Source organism: Helicoverpa armigera, chromosome 7, assembly GCF_030705265.1.
Source record: "Helicoverpa armigera isolate CAAS_96S chromosome 7, ASM3070526v1, whole genome shotgun sequence".
NCBI classification, from domain to species: Eukaryota; Metazoa; Arthropoda; class Insecta; order Lepidoptera; family Noctuidae; genus Helicoverpa; species Helicoverpa armigera.
The window spans coordinates 6,732,044-6,749,761 of record NC_087126.1 but is presented as its reverse complement, the minus strand read 5'-3'; the positions used below and the strand labels follow the sequence as shown (position 1 = coordinate 6,749,761).

The 17,718-nt window shown below is 37.5% G+C and overlaps 1 protein-coding gene across 1 annotated transcript in view; it reads left to right on the top strand.

Annotated features, from left to right (window-relative positions):
* Cpo (couch potato) overlaps window positions 1-17,718 on the top strand; it is a 178,124-nt gene that overhangs the window by 35,592 nt on the left and 124,814 nt on the right. Inside the window, exon 2 of the mRNA XM_064035616.1 lies at window positions 6,003-6,763. Coding sequence (XP_063891686.1) covers window positions 6,704-6,763 — 60 coding nt within the window. The 5' untranslated portion in view covers window positions 6,003-6,703. The remainder of the gene's footprint in view (window positions 1-6,002; window positions 6,764-17,718) is intronic.

Below are 17,718 nucleotides of genomic sequence, written 5' to 3'. Positions count from 1 at the left end.
CGCTGCAAGTGCCTCTAGACTTTGAGTCATTCTCAGTCAAACTGTCGAGTCTAGGGCAAACTCGATAGTGGCAGATGGCGTCTAATGAAGATAGTCGCGCGACAGCTGATGTCACCGTCTCGTGAAAACTTAATTCCTTAAACAGGTGGTCTGTGGGTGTGCAGTATTTCTGATCCTAAATGGGTAAATAGGCGCAATTTAGGCCACCGTTCCACCAGGGCCGTCGGTCTGATTCAACACTTCGTTGCGGCAATTAGATTCAATTTGCGGGACGCTCCGCTCACTATGAATATGGGCCCGCGTGTAACAAAGGTTCATTTCTCGTGGAATTAGACTGAATTTTGTACGAAGAGACGCTAATTTCACTGTAAATGTAACTAATTAGATACCATTGTGGAGAAAGTTCTCTGTTTGAATGTTTTTCGACGAAATTCGTTTTGCGAAGATATTGTGGGAGAATATGTTTAGATGGTATGTTTTAATTAGTCTATTGCAACACACCGGATGAAAAGGTAAAAAAAAACATTATAAATAGCTAGTACAGTGTCCTGTCTAAATTTAATTACGCGAATGGGTCCATTCGTCGCTAGGCCGACGTTGTTAATTGAATGGTCTTGTTTTGCTAGCCACATAGCATTCAGTTGGTTGTCGATATGGTTTTTGTAATAAATTCATATAGTTACTCTTTAATTCCAATGCTGTGTTTGAACAATAAAATTATTTGTTGCTATTACTTTCCATTTGTTTGCTATTTCACTCTTCTTATTTAAATTAATATCTACTAGATTTTAAATTAATACATAATTATGACACATGTTGGTCATAACGTTGTTTTTATGTAAATTGGAGTGGCTACAGTTTCTGCTAAGCGGGACAATTTAAATAAGTCTAATATTTAATCGCCTCATGAAACTATTAATCTTTTGAAAACTGTGTCACTTTGGTAATTTACCTCCAATAAATTAACTCGATGTATGTAACATAAGTGATTAAATCTTGAACTTTACGAGATATGGGTAGTTAACTAGGTAATGAGTAATACCTATGTAGTTATGTTTGTGAGAAAAAATGCAGTTTACTTATGATATTGGCATCATGTTTCACTGTGCTCAGTTCCCAAAACAAGAGACGCGAGTTCACGACGCTTAAAATGTGTTTATTTTATCAATATTGTTTAAGAAAACGCTTGTTAATTTCGAGTTATTATTGCTATTTTACTGAAAAAAGAAAAAGCATTTTCTTTTTCTCTTCCAGGGACCTTTGACCTGTCTCATAACATAAAAGTTGTTTTTGTCAGATTTGCAAACTTGGGTCATCTGTACCTTTGCATCCTTCAGTTAGGGCGCCCTTACCAACCCAACTATTTCTTTGTGCTCGACCCCATAAGTTTTCAAATTAAATTAAAGGAGTTTGTTGAGGCAATATGAATACGCATTGACCGCAAGATTTAACTTGAAGGTTTGGGTAGTAGGGGTAATAATTTAACGAAGATTAAGTATTCAGACTACACACAACAAAAGTTTAGTAAACTAATCTAATAAGCAGTAATTGGCATAAACTATGGTTAGCTTGCCATGTAATCACGTTACATATGCGAAATTTCAATGGCTTCCGTCGCCACTAAACTTAGTAAGAAAATTTGTGTGCGCTATTATTAGAATCACGGAACAGAGCGCGTTAAATCGCGTATTTATTTGATCAGTACGCCGAATAAACGAAATTAAACAGCAGACTCACTTCGCCGAGTGCGCTTATTGATTTTATTCCGTTATCAATAATGACGTTACCGTCCGATCCAATAATTTATTCACCGTTTTTAACATCGATTAATAAATTGATGACACTGTATACACGAGTGTAAATTAATTTATAGATGGGATACGTATCTTGAATGGGTACATTGTTACGCAGTCCCTGTGTGAGCGGTGTATGTGGATGTGTTGCCCTGCACAATATTGTTATCGCTCATTATTCCCAGCTGATTTTAATGAGGACTGCTAATTATTACTGCTATTATAATAGCATTCTAACTAAGAGTGCTTGCTTTAAGAATAAAATGTAAATAAATAACGTTTCCCTAAAATCTCATTAATGTTTAGGGTTTAAGATAAAAATAATTTATTTGTAGAAAACATAAGGATTTTGTTTTTTTTTTTTAATATAAGCGTGAGAAGCTTTTTAATGCACACAAGTACATATCAAAAATGTAACCAAGACCCGATAGATATGTAGGTATCATGATTGTCCAATTCAATCTACTTATCACTTATTCCCAACTTCTACATCCCGTAGGTATAAAGTCCCGCCAAAGTCCGGGATCTCGCCGGGACTTAGTAGTTATAACAAATGGAAACTGTAAGAGTTGGCCCGGACTTATTTACCAACACCGCCGCAGCATAAATACACGAACAGATTAAAGTATTCAGCGAAGTAGGAAATATTGCGCGATGGACTTTTCTGCGCGTATGTACTTTTCAACTCTGTTGCACTCTACTGGAATTGTATACTTACTTAATTCTAAATTCCTTTTCTCGGTATTATATCGATTATTGAGTGGATATATGTTGTTCATAATGTTGAAGTCTCGACTCTCAGTCAGTTTTCTCCACTTTTTGTCACAATTCAATCCATAATCAAGGTAAATGACTCATCAGTACTCAAAGCAAAGGGTCCACTGAAAATTTCCAAAACAGTAATTCAGTAAGCTAAGCTTACTACAAATTCTCTCTTAATGCGTTTATTTCTTACTGGTCAGATGTTAAGATAAAATTCACGTTTCAATATTGTACAAGCTTTAAATATATTTGAAAAGTTTCGCGACAATATGGCGGTTTGTCAAGGAAATGCTTCGGACACAGAATACAGAACTGTTGTCGAATGGATAAAAAGTTCTTGTTGTTGCTTTTACTACTGCCGATATCGATGGTCAAACTCTTTCATAAGTTCAGTAATAAATCGAGGGGAATGTAAATGAAATAATATTTGCTCAGCGATTCTGTTTCTGGTTGCATAAAATGTGACGTTGCATAAATTAACTTTAAATTAATTGTGTTGGTTAATGCATCTGTTTTTCAAGTGCGAGTACCTATATGCTTGACTCTAGATCGTGCAAGTATCCTGTAACTTGTGTAAGTTAAGTGTGTGTTTTCTAAGTTTGTCTTGGACACCAATGACTATGTTAAGGCAAAGGCAAAATTCTTAAGAAAACATGGACTTAAAAGTCTGAAATCTCCAATCCACCTTGAGCAAGCGTGGCGATTATCGCTCATGCCTTCTTATATGAGAAGAAGCCTGTGCCCTCGTAGTGGGAAAATGAAAAAGCTGATGATGAATATTCAAACAGTATTTATTCTCTAGAAACATCTATTCAGCATAAAATTCTTAGAACTAGATCTGTTTAAGATGTAAAAGGCTAATTACTTAACAGGACTAATAAAAAATACTTGTATCAAACAAGTCACGAAGCGAACAAGTATGAAGATCATAACTAAATAGTAGAAGTTCCTCTTTTTTCTTTTTGATCTTGGTTTCTTAAAAATAAATCTGCGGTTTTGCTTTTAGTTTGAAGTATTGCAATCTGTTTTTCATCAATCAATTTTAGATATTCTAGTTTTTTTTTTAATTTGCAGTAGTAAATAGGTAGGTATGTATGCAATAAAAAATAAAAACACTTTCGTTAAACGCGTTCTTTTATATACTGTGTGAATTCGAAGGCTTAATTTATTCTTTTTTGATGTGCAGCTGTTTTCCCAGACAATTTACTCCGTCTAATTAGTTTACAAAATAACATTTGATAGTTCACACGTTTAGAGGAACACAATTAAGTAATTTTGCGGTCGTGGTGAGGACAAAATGATCAAAATACGTTTCGAAAACCGACGCTATACAATCTTCAATCGGTTTCTTGGTCTTACGAAAACTAAAGTAATTCTTTTGATTGCGTAACTTTAATAACAGTCTGTAGAGGAACTGTGTTATTATATGTAGCAAGGCAGCAGTAGGGACATAAAAAATCTCGGTCTCGAATGGCCTTACTTTGTGCGTACATCATTGTAATTTAGAAGTTGGACGTATGATCGCTTTGGAGAAGTACGGAGTGTTTTTTACCTTAGATCTGAAATCGGCTTAGTCACGAAGTCGGGGCAAAAAGCAGCCTTGGCCAACGTAATGGTCGTACACGTGATTGTTACATATTAAGACTGCGTCCGGTTTTAACAACGCTGTTTAAGGACACGAATAAATGCTTTTGATTTATTTGTCTGTTTACTTATTGTTTTGGAGACGGACTTAAGATTCTGTAGTTGGTAGACTTAGAATATTTTGGTCCTTATGTACTTGTCTGCTAGCTCGAATCGATTCAAATCAAGTTAATATTTGTAGCTCTTGGTACAAAACTATAGTACCTACATTATCAAAGTAAATGATGGTACTGATATCATCGGTCTAGCCTGTAATTTAGACGATTCTAGATGTTTACTGCGATGACTAACCGTTTAAAGGTAGAATTCCGTGGGTAGCGGCTGACGCAGCCGCGCGCGGCCTACGACAGTCGTCGGCCGCGCGCGACAATAGTCAACATATGGAAATGTATGGCGCCGTTGCCGAGGCCAGCGACAGTCGCGCGCGGCCGACGAATTTCGTAAGCCGCGCGCGGCATTGTCTTGAAATTAGTCGATTTTGTTCGTCCGTTCCCTCTAGTCGAAGTGCTAATTGATATCCTTGAAGAAGAAGAGGATGACGTGTTGCTGTGGCTGTATTATGAAAATAGATTACCAATCTACCTTATCTTTAAAAAGTAGAAATGATGAAGGATACTACCAAATACTGATTCAAAAGCATTTGTATTGTAATGAAAACAAAAGGTAGTTTTGCCGAATAAATAAAAAACAATTCAATTCTGGTTTTACTAAAATTCTATAGATGTTATTAAGCGCTAGACCATGTTGAGATGCATACGGCCGCGCGCGGCTTACGAAATTCGTCGGCCGCGCGCGACTGTCGCTGGCCTCGGCAACGGCGCCATACATTTTCATATGTTGACTATTGTCGCGCGCGGCCGACGACTGTCGTAAGCCGCGCGCGGCTGTCGTAGCCGCTATCCACGGAATTCTGCCTTAAATGGTTGACTACTACCCACACAATTACAATCGGCACTGTTTGACATATAAAAAAAATATCTATTTTTATGCAGTGCAAATTGTGTCGTATACTGTTATTTATTAGGTGTTGAATGATTTAATCGAAATAGCAATAGCAGTTTATTTTAAATAACTGAGAATATTTATGTTTTTATGCATATTGGTATCGTGGAGGAAATTATGTAGATATCTATTTTATTTCCAACGATAATATACTTTGAAATTGCCATCAGAAATCATCAATTTATACTATAATCTCGACATTAAAGTAATTTAGCTTATTGCTTATATAAAAATATCTACTAAAGATCATGTTCGGACAATGATAATAATGTCGTGATGTGTGTGTCTATTGTTTTATTTAAATTACTAAGCCGTCTATCAATTCATTCATTGAATTATTGTTTTAGGAATGACCGAATAAAGCCGAAAATTATTACTCTAAAACCATTACGACTATTTATAACATACCACGTGTTGATTGTATTGAAATTATCTTCTACAACAATTTCCTAAATCTCCTTATCATTAAATGTACGAAAATAAGTATACGGTGAAAGCTGAAAATAAGCTCTTATTTAAAAGTAATGAGGGCGTGTGTGATATACACGAGTACCTTCCCCGATAGCATACCTACATCGATTTATCAAAACGGTGCGTAAGAGGATTGTCTCCCTAATTGGAGCTTACAATTTGCCAAATATGTAGGTACCTACTCACATGAATGAGGCCATCCATTACTGAAAAAGTATAAAGTATGTCTCACATTCGTTGCATCCACTGCCTTTATTTTGAAGTGTAACTATTATGACAAGTTGTTGATAGATATAAATAGATACTATAAACATGTTTTCTTTTTTCCAGGAGTGGTTTACAAGCAGAGGATCAACTTATACGAATGAAAACAAAAGTGCTACGGCGCTTCATATAAAAACATTCGCAAATAGCTGTTCTTTAACAATCTAAATTGATAAGTCAATTAATATCGCGTACCGCAACGAGCGTAGAGCTGCGCCGTTGTCGATACGTCGACATCGATCCCGCGACGCGTCGCGCGCGGTCCCTAACCTGTCGCTGCCATAGTCGGTGCTCGCCAGAGTCACGTGACTCGGCCGGCCCGCCCAGCCACAGCCGTGGATAACCTCGGCCAGAGCCCCCTTCCGGTGAAGAGGCTGCACGAAGCGCTGCAGAGTGCGCAAGTGAAGCGCCAGCGGCTCTCCCCCCCATACCCCGCACCCCCCGCCTCTCTCCACCCCATCCACCAGCTCGCGGTGCACCAGCACATCAAAGTGCAGCAGAGCATAGTGCAGCAGAGCATCGTGCAGCAACACCAGTTGAACCTGGCCCACCAGTCGCTGCAGAACCTGCAAGCGCAACAGAACCTGCAAGCTCAGCAGAGCTTACAAGCGGCGCAGAGCCTCCAGGCGGCTCAGAGTCTGCAGGCGGCGCAGAGCCCTGCAGCTACGGGCGGCGCAGGCGCGCAGCAGGCGGCAGGAGCGACACAAGGCGCGCTGGTGCCGCCGCAGCAGCCTTCGCCCCGGCCCGCTTCGCCGCAACACAAGAACATGGAGCTCGCGCTCTGCCAGAGCATGGACTCCGTCAACACCGCCACCACTGAGGAAGAGGTACGTTATACAACTTCTTCATTTAATCATCATTTTTCAACTTTCATAATTAGTTATTAATTAATTACATGGCCAATTTCTGCGACAATTTAACCCTAATCCGGACCCTTTCTACCGTTCACTTTCACGGTTTTCGTGATTTAACAATAGTAACTAGGCCCCGCCAAATTCCCCTTTGCAAGAGGACTTAATGTATCGTTTCGCTTTAGCTATTTGTCATCTTACAATTGTAAAGTAATACCGAAGAGGTGCGGCTCCGTAGCTGTTACAATGGGGAAAACGTTCGGATATACAATAAGCATTCGCTAACACAATAAAAGGAAATTTTCCTCGCGACAAAGGCGGCTTCGAATTGAAAGATTATATTTCTCACACTTATCATTATATTTTAGTCTCTATTTCAGTGGAGTTAAAGATCTTATTTGGAAATTGGTATCGATATTATGAAAACAGCTCTATAGTCTATGCGGCGCCATGTCACTTCCGGACAGAATCGCGAGTCGTTTTCTGCAAAGGCTGAATTGGGTTGTGAATAAATTATTATTTATACACACAATAGTCGACGCCTTTTATGTCGCTAAAATATAATCTCATTTAAAAACGGTTTGTTGCAGGATCGGATATTATTTAAGCTTTATCTAAAATTCTTTAAGATCGTAAAATTCGTTTATAAAGAACTAGCTTTCCGCCCGCGGCTTCGCCCGCGTGGAATTCGGTTATATTGCGGTATAAATCACAACTATAAGAAAACTTCTCATTCCCACGGAAAAATCTAAGAAGCACGATGTAACGCTGGATAAGATTAGTTGTTAAACCAAAACTGAATGGTACACTATATTATACGTTTTCCCTTGTGGAGCAAAAACATGCAGATTTTGGGCACTGGAAACCCGGGAACACGCTACATAGAGCTGACCATGCGAAAAGCAATGTTTTTCTAAGTTTACTCCAGCAACCCTTAGAGTTTGGCCTTGCTCTTTATTAATGGTCATTGCAAATGAAACCCTTATAGGAAATTGTAGTCTTTTAAATTGAAATGGGAGGTCTGTTGGAATAATCGGAATCCGAGGAATGAGTACACTTTCAATAGTGGCTGTAATAATGTTCCGCCCAAGCTGAGTGACACGCAGCCTGGTACCATTACACAGTCTAGGGGCATCGAGATTACGCATGAGCATCACCGGAACACCTACTTTTAGTTTTAATTTATGAGAAGGCACCCCAGATAATTCCAAAGAATTTAAAAACTCCACAGGATATGAGGCACTATGTTCTGTTTCTATCACTGTGTCTACAGATAAATATTCAGTATTTTCTCCCATAACTTCATTCAAAATATTTTCATTTATTTTAGTGACCGTTTCATTTTTTGGTGCTAATATTGCGCGTTCGCAGAGCCATTGATCATCATTTATATGAGCGTGTAAGTCAGTATAAACTTTTGCTACTAACTCCGATTCGCTGCCCACAACATTACAAAACTCTTCCGTTAAAGTTATCATTCCCTCTGCATCTACTGTCATTTTCCCATCACCGATTTTTAACAATGTTTCCGCGTAATTACCCGATTGAATGTCATTGAATAATCGCACTCGCATGTTTGTGATTGTTTTAAACGACACACAGCGCCATCTACAATCCATCCATCAAGCAAACAATATTTTTGTTTTCCCTCGGGAATATCTATTTTTTTTTCGGGATAAAAAGTACCCTATTATTTAATCCGGACTTCTAACATTACGTCTGCAAAATTTCAAAGCAATCGGTTCAGTAGTTACGGCGTGAAAGCGGAACAAACAAACAAACAAACAAACAAACAAACTCACTTTCCGATTTATAATATTAGTAAGGATATATAAAGTTCAATCTCGTTTAAGCTCAGCTGTTTCTAAACCATAACGTCAACGAAAACAAAGTAACAAGCACAACCCTAGAGAAAAAGCGATAAAATCCTTAACGCAAACTAGGAGGAGGCGACGCGACGAGAGAAGTGGCCAGCGGTTGTGTTAGCCGAGACAAATAGAGTAGATGTCGCTTCACCGCTTTCAGCCGCTTTCCTGAACGGACAGCTTTATAAATAGCTTGTTTTATTGTTACATTATCTTGTCTCCTACATCTTATGTATTAAAACCGGTGATACCAATACGTTGTATGGATTACATCAGTGCTTACTATGCTTGTGAATAAATTCTTGGATGAACTCGGACTAAATATAATAAATGCGCTACATTAATTTGAATACATGAGAAATGTCGGTTCGATCTTCTAGTAATAGTACTCGCATCGAAGTCGTGTGACATTTCTGTGTTCCAGATGCATCCAATGTTTAGATTCCGTAGTATAATTTTATACCTGGCAAAAATAACTAAATGATCCGTACGACATTCTTTAGAGTATGAGTCGAAATGAATTACTACACCAGTATCAATCCAAACATTTACGTAGCGTTTCTTAGCGTAATGATACTTGGTTCCGTAATATTCACTGTTTATTACCTATGTCATAAACATAACAGTTTTAAATTGTAATAAAAAGTAAAAAATTCGTGAACACACATTTTCACTTACGAAAATATAATGTGATTATGAATTTCACTGAAAACCAGTTAAAAATAGAGTGAAAATAAAATCAAGCTTTTGTAATGAAATATGGTGTGCTATTAATTTTGTTAAACGTGGCATTAATTGTTTATTTTCATAAACTAAACAGTCCAATCCGTATTTTCCGTATTTTATTTTCCAAATCGCAACTTAACAATAATATGGCTGCAAAACGAGCCACAACAAACCTGACCAACATAGTTAACAGTTCAACCTTTGTTCAGCACTTTTTGTGTAAATCCTTTTCATAATGAATCCGCCAAATAAATACTGTTGTCTGCGTCCAGTTTCCATTGTTTGGCAAGTTAGTGTTGATTTCCCACTTCGCTTTGATGCGAGTCCGGTCGGCGGAGCGTAGGGGCTGGTTTATAAACAGGGTCCTTTGCTCACGTAGCGTGGATGCATTCATTCATGCGGTTCACTGTTGCTTGAAGTAACTATACATAAGTGCGCCGCGCTATGTGTGCTATCATAATACCACCACAACCGATCCGATTATTGGTTACTTAAATAAATATACCAAAATTGCGATATTTCCAACCCTTATGTAATATTTTTGGATCGCTACATTTACCCTGATATTTCATTCTTTGGTGGAATTCTTCAAGTGTATCCCTTAAGAGATTTGCTCACTGTTCAAACCAAAACATAGCTAATACAAGCATCTATTTTTAAATGGGAAAATGTCTCGAGTTTTCTTTTGGTTTTGTTCTGTTGTCGTGCGCTCATACAATCGCAATCGAGTTTGACGTCGTTTCGTGTGTAATCTCGGGGGGTTACCGGGAGCACGGGAGTGCGGGAGTGCGTTTGTCTGGCGGCTGGTGGCGGCAGACGACGCAGCGAGCACTGGCGCCGTCGGGTCTGCCGCCCGACACCACCATCTATTTTTATTTAACAATTGCGTGTAATAAACTTTTATCTGGCGATTTTTAATGTCAGCTAGAGCGGAACGAGGCTTTGCGACCGGACACATTCATCAATTTAATTTTGAGTATTGACTGCTTTTGGATCATTAAGTTTGAATGTTGGTTCGTCCATCCTTATTTTTTATCACCAATATATGGTAATGGCTTACTCTAGTAATAGGTACTGCCTCTTCACTCAGGCTTTAAGCGGAACGATCAATAAAACTAAACATAAACTGTAACATTGTAACCACACTCAGATACCATCACATGTCCTAAGCGTTTTCGAACAGGGCTGTATAAAATCCCCAGTAGTGACAGAAACACTTATTGGTTGGCATTTTGTAAGCATGATAAATGCATCGATCGTTTTCCCCTTGTATCCGGAGCGATCGGGTGACAAGTCGCGCGTCGCCCGCCGGCCCCACCAGACAACACCGGTACGGCTTCCTGAAACCTGTAACTACTTTTTACACGCTTTTTATTAGCTTCACCTGTATGTTTGTATGTTTGTAGGTTTGTATGTTTGTATGTTTGTTTGTAACCGACTTCTTTGGGCGCGATTTTGACCCACTTTAAACGGCCAGATTTCGTTCAAACTTTGTAGATTTATTGAGGACCGATGACAATACACTAATTTGATAAAATTATTCCATTTTAACCGACTTCCCAAAAAGGAGGAGGTTACACATACACATCGATTACTCCGAGGTTTATAGACCGATTTACGTAATTCTTTTTTTGTTCGACTTGGAATAGCTGCCAGTTGGTCCCATATTCATCAGGTCAGGATCTGATGATGGGAACCCTGAGAAATCGAGGGCAACCTTCAAAACTTGTAGGCATATATAGGGTAAAAACTTGACACTTAGGTGTACGCCTAAAAGCACTATTCAACTGTGAAGATTTGGAGCTGACCTGATGATGGAGACCAAAGAGGGTCGAGGGAACTCGACAACTGAATATGTAAACTACCTCGTGTTTGGGCTTAAATTATTTGTATTGACAAGACCTTTGCAACAGTGAAGGTTTGGAGCTGACCTGATGATGGAGACCAGAGAAAGTCAAGGGAACTCGACAACTGAATATGTAAAATACCTCGTTTGGACTTATATTCTTTGTATTGATGAGAACTTTCCACTTATATGGATAGTGACAACTATTCGTATCACTGAAAAGCTTTAAATAAATAACCTTTTTATAAAAAAAATTAACCGAGTTCCCAAAACACTAAAAAGCAAAAAAAATAACTAATTTTAGGTGCATCGGCCTAGAAGTCGGTGGCAAAATTAACTTAGTAACACCCATTAGACACCGACTTCTAGGCTTTTCAATTTGCAAAATATGATCTTTGTTAATTTATATAATTTTCATCTGTAGTCGATAAGGTAAGAAAATTAATTAAAATTTTCTAGAATTTTTCTCTACAGTCGATAAGGCAGGACTCGATGTTAATTTTTATTTCCAATAATTATCTTTAGCCGTTTTCTCTAATATTGACAAATTTTTGTATACTAAAGAGAATTTTAATTCTACAAAACAAATAATAGTTTGAAAACAAACTAAAAAGTAGAAAATAAATAATAGTTTAAAAACTAAAAACTTTTATAGAAAAACGAACTAAAAATAGGAAATAAATTTTAATGAATTTAAATTAAGAAAACAGTGTTAAAAATTTCAATGAATATAAATTAATAATAGTGTGAATACAAAAAAAAAATATTTAAAAAAAGCGTGGGGTGCTTTTTAAGATATTATCGAAATGAAAACCACTGTACTCATATCTGTCAATAAAATATTTATAACTATTGACACCATGCACCCCACGCTTTTTTTTAAATATTTTTTTTTTTGTATTCACACTATTATTAATTTATATTCATTGAAATTTTTAACACTGTTTTCTTAATTTAAATTCATTAAAATTTATTTCCTATTTTTTAGTTCGTTTTTCTATAAAAAGCGTGTTTTTTAGTTTTTTTAAACTATTATTGTTCAACCGTTCGTTCACATTTTGTCCGCGAAAGTTACGCGACGCTACAACTTCCCAGAACAACGTGGCCAAAATATTTACAAATGCTAATGTAAGCAAATATTTGTTTGTTTTCGGTGTCATTTACAGAACTTATTAACATACATAAATAGTTAAATTCTATTTAATTAACAGAACGCTTTATAAATTACTGTGTTGGATTTTTCAAAGTCTAAGGCATAAAGTAGAAAAAACCCGTAGCAGTAGTCAAAGAGACAGGGTAAATTTTAAATTATTGGCTAATTTCAATGTTGAGGTGTCAATTGGGCTGTCCAATTTGTGAAGAAAAATATTTTTAAATCTTACAAAGGATTTTTAATGTCATCTCTTTTTGAATTGCTAATTTCCTTTGATCGCCTTAAGGGCTTGTTAGGTAAAGGTAGTATAAAATATTTAAAGGCATTTCAGAATAGCAAACAGTAGACTTAGCATTCATTTCTAGTTTCAATATCGTGTTACACGTTACATATGAACCCCACTTTACCAATTCGTTCCTGAGTGGTTTCGCAACGTTGCTACTCCGATCGCAGACCAATGTTTTAGTAATCTGAATCCCTAATGGCTCCAATTTCTTCGAAAGTGTATTACATAAATTTACATACCCGTGTAGCGCGATTATTTTACAGTTCCAATGCTTTCCCGTTTTACGATTTTCCTATGTCCTGAAACTTGCAATGAATTAGTCTCAAACACCCTCAAACATCGGACAAAATCCACTTATCCTCTTTGTGTTTTCCGAAGACCTAAATTACTTAAGTAAATTCAGACAGATAAATTACTACAGGTCTCCACAAAAGATATATTGTTCAGGTCCTGCAGTAAATTTATTTCTTCTTCAATATGTAGATAGGTAGGTAAGTAATATCGTAAACCTTTTTTTATCAAATTTTATTATCTTTTATATTTTTTTAATATATATACAAATATATACAAATACTGATAGACTATACTGACAAAATCCAATCCAAAACTAGTAAACTGGCAATAAACAAACAATAAAGATATACTTGAAAGTCGAAAAGAAAGCAAATACGTATAGAAGATATCGCTTTCATTCTTGAAAATCCTTTAAGTATCTGCCAATAATACGCAGATCGAAGGAACATCTCCATGGGAACTGAAGAGAAAATTATTACCTCGCTCGAGTTCAATCGCGGAGACATTCTCTCTGGAACGATTTTAAGAGAAGAATTTCCGCAGAGTGGAATATAGACACCTCGACCGTTTCAACAGTTTGTCCACCTAATTTGTTCGTCGGCGCTCGACTGTAAAAACAAATAGCTGCTCCCGCATTTCCCCTTACAGAACGATAAAGATAGATATATTCTAACTAAACGTGGAAAAAGGAGGGATAGTTTTCCGAGCTTCGCGTTTAAGGGTCGCTTCAATGAGCGATTGGTGTTTACGTTCAAGCTTTTGTCTAGTTCAGTTGGAATCTTGTTTGCCAGGCGCTGCAAAGAGGTTCTTTTGTCCATTAACAGAGTAATAATTAATCGAGCTTTATCTAATGTTCGTCGGTTTGAGTTACTCGTAGAAAACTTTTAATTGAATTTGTTGGTCGATTTTGGCTTTTTGACGGGAGCGTGTTACGGCTTTAAAACAATTTTTAGGTAACGCTTTGCGAAAGTTATTTAACCTGTTTGTGTAACTTCAGAGACCTGTCAAAGTTCTTGCCAACTGTTAGGACTTGATTTCAAGATATTTAGTAATGAAGGTCGCCTTAAAATATTAAAATAATTATAATATCCGAGAAATGTTTTAAAATTCCTGTGTTATACATGCTTCATAATTATGACGGAGAGATGACAGCGAATATGTTTAGGAAGTCTAAAAGTAGTTCAGCTACATTTGAGACATTAATCCGACATTAAGACGAGACAGCTGTAATCGTCGCCGTAACTCATCACCGACACTTGGGGACGGCTACATTTTACGACATCCCGGGGCTTTATAAATCAGAGCACATCAACTAAGGTCAGCTCCAGCTGAGTGCACTGGACTGACCACGCAAACAGAGACGTTGCACATTGAATAACTGTTTTCCAATGCGCTGAGCACAGCCTCTCTATCGCTTTTGCACCTCGGATTACCGACGATCGTCCGCCGACCAAAGAGAGCAAAATGTTCTCGTTTGATGTTTTAAAGTCAAAAAAGGAAATTTAAAACGCGAGGGTTAATTATCCGTGCAGTTCCATGCGTGCGGCTTTATATCGGTCTAGCGAATTTTCGTTTACACGATTTTGAGGAATTTTCATTTGGGCCTTATTTCCAAATGCCCAGATTTTCCAAATAAAATTTCTATTTAAAGGCATTTAGTATTTTACGGACAATTTGGTTGTAAAATGTACCAGTGTTTATTTTTAAACAGGCCATATCGGTCTCGCTTACACCAGTAGCTATATGCTACTTAATGTGAGTGAAGTAATTAAGAGTAGTTGCAGTAGTAGGTATTTATCGTGTATTGTGCAACCAACTTGGCTGCGTGCCAAAATGGACGCACCCTAAAGCTTTATGAATCCTAGCAATGTATTAATTCACAGATATTGTTGTGCGGAGCCTGATAAATGACGTCGGCGAAAAATATGCAATTGTTGCTCTAACAGACGTTACGACAAAGCTACCGGGAGAGGGTCGCATAATATGGACGCAAACCGAATGGACCGTGGAAGTATAATCCAGAATGCAAGACGAAAATCGACGCCCGCATTGTGAGCGGAAAATCGAACTCGAATGTCGCAAGACGAAAGGCTCTTTGTGCGCAATCAATGGGCCCTCGATTGCTGATAACTTTCTTTGAACCCCGGAAAGTTTCAGTTCGAAACTGCTAGCTGGGCATATATTTAACTCTTCACTTAATACTATTCCGTCCTCGGTTATACTTGCAGTTTTTACAGAAATGAATATTATTCTTAAACAAAATATATTTGATGCCTATTTTGCCAGTAACAAATTATTCAGAATTTCGGTCACGTTTAAATTCTTCAAACTTTGTCCTCCATTGTGAGGACAAAATGGAAAGTGAATTTTTAAACGAAGATATTCTTTACTCAAAATAATTTGCGAGAAAGAATCTGATTACATAATTAGGAATCTATTTAAAAAGTTTCTAACTTAACGTGTTTTCTGCAGACACGGAGTTTTGGAGTTTTCTAGCTTTAAAGATTTTCTTATCACTCCAATAATTTTAGCTGACTAAATTAAATTTGTTGGTACGGCTCGGAGTTATCAAGGGGAGTTCAATTATAAGGATGTCTCGGAGGGAACTGTGGGGTAAGTTTTGGTGTAGCGCGGAGCGGTATCAGCGCGCCGACATCGGGGGGTTCGTGTTCAAACATAGTATTAACGCGGCCAATAATTCACAATCTTCTTGTTACTGCACAAATTAAGTTCTTGCCTCGTTGCGGTCACGTGCGGGGTCGCCTTGTTTGAAATACGAAGGAGCTCATCGGTCGGGCTCGTTAAGCGTCGGAGCGTGCTTTTATTACAGCGAGGCGTGCGCCACGGACGCGCGGCTCTTGAATATTAAACCGAACGCCACTGGGTCATGCATATTGTCCCGCACCAATAATAACCGGCACGGAACTCGACGCACTATTCCATTTGCGGCATTTGATCGCGTCCCTCGAATACAGGTGGGCGACACTTCGTCATGCGACTCCGCTGCCTGCCAAGGGCGAGAATTTATCCAGCTACGAACTTCTACTCTTAAATAGGTTGGGATGCAGATCTTTATACATTCCTCGGCATGCCCCTGGAAGAAAATCCACCTGTTGTTGTTAAGAGATCGTTTAAAGGCGCAAACTATCGTAACGATATTGTATGATACATATTGCCCGGTTATAAATTGATGTATGCCCATTATATAAATTCTTTGATTTACAAGAAGCAAAATTACGTAAACAATATCAGACATTACTTAACGTGCCAATGCGAATAGTTTATCGGTTAGCAATGCAGTATTTAATTTATTTCAATGTTATATCAATTATTCCGATACACGCGTAGATCGATTCTTTAAACGTGACAGATAACCAATTTGATTGTTTATAACATAATGCTTTGTTATTTGTTACACAATTTGTTTATTGTCTTTGCGAATTGTGCAATGTTTCGACGTGGGACTGTTCGTAATAGTATCCTTCGGTTTCGACGCACATTGGCTATCAGTACCTATGCGTATCGGAAATTATTACAACAGATTTATTACACCGTCTATTAAGTATGCAGGAGTATATTCAATTAATGCATGATAAATAGCGATGTTTGGGCCGCGTTCACATAGTTTCATGATACGATTTTTGTACTTGGAAATTAATTAACGACTGGTGGTATATAAACATACAGGTAATTTAATTAGTCCTTTTCGATTACATCATAGTTAGTTAGTTACAGCCTATTTATCGTCCCACTGCTGGGCACAGGCCTCCTCTCACACGGAGAAGGATTGAGCATTAATCACCACGCTTGCTCAATGCGGGTTGGTGATTTCAGACTATATAGTCCAGGTTTCCTCAAGATTTTTTCCTTCACCTTTTTATCAGCCATTGGTGTCTAAGATATACTACATCATTTTTCGATTACATCATTTCTTCTTAATTCTTCACAGATTGACGGATATTGGATACTCGTTCCGTCTTTAATTTCGAACTTATGACGAATTCATGGTGGGCAATAATCCGCAAGGTCCCTACATACGTCTTGACAATGCACTCGATTTAATAAAGGCACCTCTAACCTGACCAAGAGTCAATATAATTGACGCAACGAAGTGCAACAATTAAAATGCACAATGCATCACATTCGATCAACTTGCGATGATCGGAATGAGGTCACTCGATGCATTGTCTTTATTTATTGTTTAGATTACATTTCGCTATATAACTATACATAACGTATCTCGTAACTCAGCTGTATCTTTGTGAATATTCTAAAACTAGAGCAGTTGGATTCCAGAGTAAAGTTTAAATTGAATTGCAATGTTTTTGCTTGACCAGTTTCAAGAAATGCTATTTCTAAAATTCGAACGTTAGTATTTTCGGTGGACGACGATATGTATTGAGTAAAAAAAAACATTCTCAAATAAGTCAAGGATTGGAATGTTATAACAAGAAGCACTTGGAGACAATATATTAAGAGACATATGGGAATAAAACTAATTTTGGTAAAATAGGGCAAAAAGTAACTAAACTTATTAATAACAACAACGAATGGGCAGCCTAACCTAAAACTTTTAAATTCCATTAATTTCTTTTCAACCCAAACAAAAAGAATTTAATCCGTAGCGAATTGACCTAACACATGTATCGTGTATAGCGGAATATTAATAAAATTTTAATCTATTGTAGAGTCGCGATGGGGTCATGGAATCCTCCGCATAGCGCTCTCCTCACGTACGCGTACCTGTATCGGTTGCTATAC